This window comes from Silurus aristotelis (assembly GCF_946808225.1).
Source record: "Silurus aristotelis genome assembly, chromosome: 22".
Taxonomy (NCBI): domain Eukaryota; kingdom Metazoa; phylum Chordata; class Actinopteri; order Siluriformes; family Siluridae; genus Silurus; species Silurus aristotelis.
In genome coordinates, this window is record NC_139595.1 from 11916146 (window position 1) to 11922969 (window position 6824).

Below are 6824 nucleotides of genomic sequence, written 5' to 3' on the forward strand. Positions count from 1 at the left end.
AGTCCTTACATCACCTCTTTCAGACTACATTACAAAAGCCACTGCACTTCCATGTCTGGATCACATGTCACTAAGCACAAGTATCATCTTGCACCACACTCATTATCTCATTTGTCTTTCCATGGTTCTTAATGTTTTTTTGCTCAGGTTCAGGTTTTGATTTTCTTGTCCGTGCTTTGTTATTTAGTGTTTTGTTTCTTTGCCTTTGTTTTTTTTTTGTTGTTTTTTTTTGTATATCTGCAGTCATAAAAAATTATCTACACTTGCATCAATTCCCTGCTTCCTGTCTCTCATAACATGGAAGGATGTGTGACCTAAAAATGGATGAAGCAGTCTTTTTGGGGTGAAGGAACCAGCTCACTTTAAAAATTACTAGAAAGACTTTTGTGTATTATTGCTGCACTCCACTTCACACCCCACATTTTATTTATAAAGTTTTTGTGACAATAGATATTGTCACAAAACATCTATATGTAAAAAATCTATATGTAAAAAATCTGTATGTAAATTTAGATCCCAAATTAACCAGGAATAGACCATGGCAATTTTCCTGAGATAACATCATGAAAAAACTTTCAGAGCATCCAGATGAAAAAGTTAACCAGTCCTTTCATGGGTGTGATTATTAAAAAAAATCGGTAGGGGGCTCCCTTTTTGCTGAGCATTGGTGGGCACAGACTCTGGTTATCCATTCACCTTCAAAAAAACATCAAGTTCTTTTTTTTGCTTTTTTTTTATGTCCATGACTATCTTGGGCTGTGACACTTTTATAACTCCAAACCTAGTTGTAAATTCCAAAAAAGTGTTATATATTCTACACAAACGTATCTTTATATTTGGAGCCAGGCTTATGGATAGTGGAATTTGGCAATACCAATACCAAGAGAGGTATTCTAAGGGCAACCCTCTTGGAATGACACAAAGAATAAAATACCAGTGTATTCTCCCTACTTCTCCTTACTTGCCATTAATATGGAAACATAAAATGGAAACACTTTTTATTTTTTGTGAGTTAAAGAAAAAAACTCCACCACATTAGTGGCATTTTGACAAGCTGTTGTGGCCAGATATGGGCTTATACCTGGGCACACCAAGGGTCCCAGGTGTAAAAAAAAAAGGTGCCCTAGGTGTAGATAATCTATGTTAATCATAGCAATAGTACTTATGAAGATATTTTAAAACGATAACCAGTTTATAGGACAGGGTTCTCTGACTATAGTCATAAGCTATTGTGCAGATAGCTCGAAAGTGTTAACAGTGGTATGACAGTGGTATTTTATAAGGCCAAAAGGTCACCACATAATTTTGTGGTCTTCTCACATGTGCACACATGCATAAGTTTAGGATAAATGAAATAGTATAAGCCATTACATTTTTCATAACAGCACTGGTATAAAACTGTACAGGGCCTGAGAAAGGTTTAAAAACACCTAGTCTTTTATCATTTCTGAGAAGCATATGCATGTTCTTAAAATGCAACAAACTAGATGATTTAACAATATGAAGATTTATTTTGACCAAACAAAAATTTACATGTGTATTGAAAAATGCTTTTAGCATGAATAACAGATTTACACCCCTTTGATGTACAGAAAGTTGTCTAAACATTCAGCTGAAATACTTTGCCATGCCACTGAGCAGTTCAATAGGATTTAGCTCTGGTGACTGAGCAAGCCATTCCATAATAGATAACACTCCAGCTGACTGTTTTTGTCTAAATAACACTTGCAGAGTGGCTTGGCTCATTCTACTCTTGTATAGTAAAGTTGGTTCTAATTAGCCACAGTCCATGATGGTTCAGCATTCCTTTCTCTCAGAATAAATCTACAACCTTTTAAGCTCCAAAACAACCCCAGACCATAAAGCTTTAAACTCTATGTTTGACTGTAGGTGTAGGAAGTCTCATAACATTTTCTCTCCTGTTCTCTGTCTTACATATGTTTTTCTGTTAGAGCCAAAAATCTGTCCACATAACTTTATTTCATTCATTAACATTAATTAACTACAAGGAACATGCAAAAGGTTTTGATAGGCACTTTTGTTAGACACTGCAACTATTATTTCAATAATTGCTAATAACAAACCATTTAGGATATTATTAAACAAAGTTTTTTAACTTCAAATACATTTTGATATTTGTAAGCACATTTTATATAAATTTACATTTTAATTTTATAATCACTGTCAGCATACCAAAGACACCTAGCTGATATTGGGTCACCTGTTTTTCCACAGTGAAAAATGACTAACATATAAACTGCTTTCAGTGAACTAGACTAAAAATGTGGGTTCAAGAATCTTATTACTATCTATTTGACATTTGTAGGAGAACATAGTGTCAGTCTGGATCCTGGCCACACAGTAAATCCTGGATACAGAGGCTCTGTGAACTCACACTGTACTTTGTAAAGCAAAATCATTTTTCCAGCTATGCTGTAGAAGGACAATGCACCAGCATTGTAATCAACATACACGCCAATCCTGGTGGAGTTGTTTGTTTTGGGGATGTATGTCTCCTTACCATGATGCCTAAAGGCATATCTAAATGGTGAACAGTACAGCCTCCATGATTGTTCACTGCAGCCAAACCAGCACTCATTGTGGCCACCCTTCCGGCAAATGCTTTTATATGAGACAGCAATGTTAACACCATTTCCACCGCTCCACTCCACCTCCCAATAAAAGCGTCCACACACTGGCTGCTCACACAACACTTGGGGCCAGTCAAACCTCTCTGGATGATCTGGGTAAGGCAGGTCGCGGTCCTGGTTGGACACAGCTCGGTTTCCCTCAGACAGGTCGAGGCGTCTGTATGCAGTGTTGGGATCCATGGTTAGCTCACAATAATCTGATGAGGAAACATGATTTTTGTTTAATGAGTGATAGCTAATCTCTATGAGATGAAGAAAGAATTTTTTTATGAGTATAGGTTTCTATTTAGTTTTAGACATTCCATAAATTTTTTTGTCATTGGAAGTGTGTGTGTGTGTGTGTGTGTGTGTGTGTGTGTGTGTGTGTGTGTGTGTGTGTGTGTGTGTGTGTGTGTGTGTGTGTTTTGTCAGAATAACGTACACTGCAGCACCTCCTCTCTAGTCATGGGTGTAAGGATTTGAATTTGCTTGACTGTGAAAACAGAAAAAATTTAAGGCAACATTTATATGGTCTACATACGTGTGTGTGTGTGTGTGTGTGTGTGTGTGTGTGTGTGTGTGTGTGTGTGTGTGTGTGTGTGTGTGTGTGTGTGTGTGTGTGTGTTGGGGTGGGTTCCGCATGCATTAAAATATAAAGAAATATATAATTGCGGCACTATAAACAAATGCAAAGGATATATAACCTGTGGGAAGGAAATATATTTAACTATGGGCTGTCCTGTAAAACATACTATGTTACAGCCCAGATAGATGGATCTTAATATCAGTAAATAGACTACAATGACTACACACATATGAATGTTCACAATATATAAGGGGTTTCAGGGGGTAAGTAAAAGAATTAATGCAAACAAAGTGATTTGAACATTACCTCTGTTTTCAATCTTTTCCATTCCTGATTTACAAAAATCTTCCACATTTTTTTTCAGTTCAGTTACGCATTTTGCTACTTCATCAAAAGACAGGACAGAGCTAACAGTGATGGATGGTATATCTGATGATCCATGAGTGGCAGTAAGCAATACGTAACGCTAAAAACAAGGAAACAAAAATGTCAGAACATAGTTTATAGTCTACTATATGTTGCATTCTATTACAGAGTCATTTGAGGTCTGCTGCACCAGTTGGGTTAAATGTAAAGGGCAATACCTGCAGAAAGTGAATGTGATCCTCTGTTAGGGAAAGTTGCTGCAGCTCTTCATCTTGCCTCTGAAGGTCAGCAATTTCCTCTTCCATCTGCTTCAGGAGGTGTTCAGCTTGACTAACTGCAATCTTCTCCTGAGTTTGAATAAGGTCTTGAACCTCAGACTGTTTTTTATTAATAAAGCAAATAATTTCAGTGAAGGTCTTCTTACACTCCTCCAGTGCTGCCTTTGCAGATTGCTAAACAAACACGCACGCGCACACACACACACACACACACACACACACACACACACACACACACACACACACACACACACACACACATACAAACACACACAAGATGGAGCTTGTATAAATGTTCTTGATTTCTTCTCTGACACAGTTAATCAGCATATAATCAGCATATTGAGCATGATATTCCTTGACATTTAAAGTAATTTTGAAGTTTTCCAACCTCTTTAGGGAATGTATTTATTTATTCTTCCTCTTCAGTATTCATTTTATCGTGTTGCATTGGATCCAACACAAGTACCGGTACAAGGTTTGATAACTAATGTGTAAAGCTGACAATATCACCCTTGATGGGATGCCGGCTTATCAAAAGGCACTATGCAAATACACAAGCACACATTCATTCATTCCAAAGTGTAGGCAACTTGTGATTAATGATACTCTCTTTCTTAACAGCAATACTCAATAGTGCTGCACTATAATCCATAATTGGTTGAATCTAGAAAAGGTTTTAGGTTTTCTTTTTCATGCTCAGAAACTAACCTTATGAGAGTCAACAGCTTTCTGCAGGTCTCCCAGCTCCTTTTTTCTGTCCAGGATCCTCTGCTGTGATTTCATCTTTGGCTCACTTATCTGGCTCTGTAAATATAGATAGCATTCAGTTGAACTGTGAAAACATTACATTCATGTGCAGTGAGGTCCTAGTCTATGTATACACTACCAATCAGGCTTTACTTTTTTTTTTTTTTTTTTGTGTAATTAATTCACAAATACAATACATATTTTTAAAGAATAAATTTAAGCTCTTTTAAGTTTTCATTTGTGGTAAATTTCTCATGCTAAACAAGGTGGTTACCACATCCATGAGCATCTGAAGATATATAAGGCACTAGACTGCAACTGTGTTGTTTTTGTGGATATGGCATCTTAGCACTTTATCAGTAAAGTTTTTAAATGTTCTGAAGTAAGTGAAAACCTATTTTTGCCTCCCTAGAAGGATTCTACACCATCCAATCTGAAAAAGTATGTTTAGGTAAGTCTCAGTAATTTGCTAATATCTGTCCATATTTTTCATTAAGATAAATGCCAGATTTTAAACACCAGGTTGGAAATAGACTACTTAACATAAAACTCCAGCAGCTAATAACTAGGCAAACAAGTCACATTCAAGCTAATGATAAATGTTGTACATTAATGAGGAGTTTTATTTCTAAAGCTAACAGTGTTGCATTGGTCATGCAGATGACCAGCAGATGAAGGGACCGACTGATGTTTGAAGTGATAACAGTGCTTTAAAAATAAAATTCCAAATCCTCCCATCAGAATTAAAGTAAAAAAATTCTATACTTATGATGATAGCTAATTTAATCAGTTAAAAAAAAGTAATTTTTACTTTGTAAATCTTTTAAAAAAAGTATATTTAAAAATATAAACTTTGTCCTTTAATTTTTTATGGATAAATTTAAAAGTGTAAAGATTTATTGCAGTAGTATCATAACATTATATTGTTATATCGCATTTTTATTTTTATCCGTCTGAATGAACCCATGCTTTTTTTTTTTTAATTTTAGGACAGACGAATATGCCAAGTTACAGAATGTGATGAGGTTGGTAACTGACAGGATCCATGTGTGTTTTCATACTCAAATTACACACAAGCTGACAAAATTATTTTTAACACCTCTCATTATACAACTTCATTTAGTATAACACATCAATAGACCTTTTTAAAAAAAACTTTTAACTCCAGAAGTACAAGTCAGGAGAAATGTTTTACAGTGCACAGTTATAAGTATGCACTTTAATTATTAAATAGAATTAAATAAAGCCAGATATAGCGTATATACATGCTTTCACATTTAGATGTTTTAGCTTAATTAATTATTTTGGAAAACAATGAGTAGTTACTACAAACCTGTTTCTCTGTTCTCTCTGCTAAAGCAGACACAATTCTATGTCCTATATGATCATCCATTGTACACATGAGACAGACACATTGCTGATCCAAGCAACAAAAGACCTCTAGTAGCTTGCCATGTCTAGAGCAGATCTTGTCTTGGAGAAACCCTGTGGCATTTGTTAATTTGTGATGCTGTCCTGAGTGCAGTTCCTCATGGATCTTGAAGTGAACTGGACAGTAGGAGTCCAAGCACTCTAGACAAGATTTAATGGCCTTTTGTTTTTTTCCAGTGCAAGGACCACACTCTACATAGCCAAACATAGCCAAATTCTTATTTTTGGCCACCATGTCCAAGAATCCTGACATTGTTAATTAATTCTAATAATCACCAGAACAGAAGCTCTACTACACCCACAGAAGATTATTAATAGATGTACACAGCCACCACACCAGTGGAAAATCACACTCAAAGACTGAGTAGGAAGAGGAGAAGTTTATTTGCTTTTTGAAGGGAGAAGAGAAGGGGGAGGGGAGAAGGAGGTTAAATTTCACTTAAGTAGTCAGCCATCAAGTTATAAATAAAGCTGACAACAGCCATCTATCCATATCCACAGTACATAGTGCATTAGAAGTGGACATCTTGGGCATTAAGAAGAGTGTCAGTATTGCTGTTTGTTACTTAATACTTCTGTTATTTGATACACACACATTACATTCGGCATACATGAATTCAGTAGGACTGCGTTTAACATATTACATTAAAACAAATAAAAGTCTGATGATAATTGTGATTTTTAAAGTAACATTGTAACATTGAGTGGCAGATTAGTGTTTAGACTTGAACTCACAAAGACTCTTACATCACTGTTCCATTCCCGAAATAGTAAATATGTGAT

General features: G+C 35.8%; 1 protein-coding gene across 1 annotated transcript; it reads right to left on the minus strand.

Annotated features, from left to right (window-relative positions):
* Window positions 1-1488: 1488 nt before the first annotated feature.
* Window positions 1489-6421, minus strand: LOC310717605 (tripartite motif-containing protein 16). Its single transcript, XM_083525883.1, has 6 exons — window positions 5944-6421; window positions 4572-4667; window positions 3801-4034; window positions 3523-3682; window positions 3073-3123; window positions 1489-2848 (listed from the first exon to the last, which is right to left on the minus strand). The coding sequence occupies exons 1-6, from the start codon at window positions 6292-6294 to the stop codon at window positions 2310-2312; spliced, it is 1431 nt and encodes a 476-aa protein (XP_083382009.1). The 5' UTR covers window positions 6295-6421; the 3' UTR covers window positions 1489-2309.
* Between the last annotated feature and the right edge of the window lie 403 nt (window positions 6422-6824).

Excerpts from the sequence above, each read along its gene's own strand:
- LOC310717605 (XM_083525883.1), bottom strand. The coding sequence starts at position 6,294 with ATGTCAGGATTCTTGGACATGGTGGCCAAAAATAAGAATTTGGCTATG. Across the intron at positions 4,035-4,571 it reads AAGCTGTTGACTCTCATAAG|CAATCTGCAAAGGCAGCACT; the intron begins GTTAGTTTCTGA and ends GTGTTTGTTTAG. Across the intron at positions 2,849-3,072 it reads TAGAGAGGAGGTGCTGCAGT|ATTATTGTGAGCTAACCATG; the intron begins GTACGTTATTCT and ends TTTCCTCATCAG.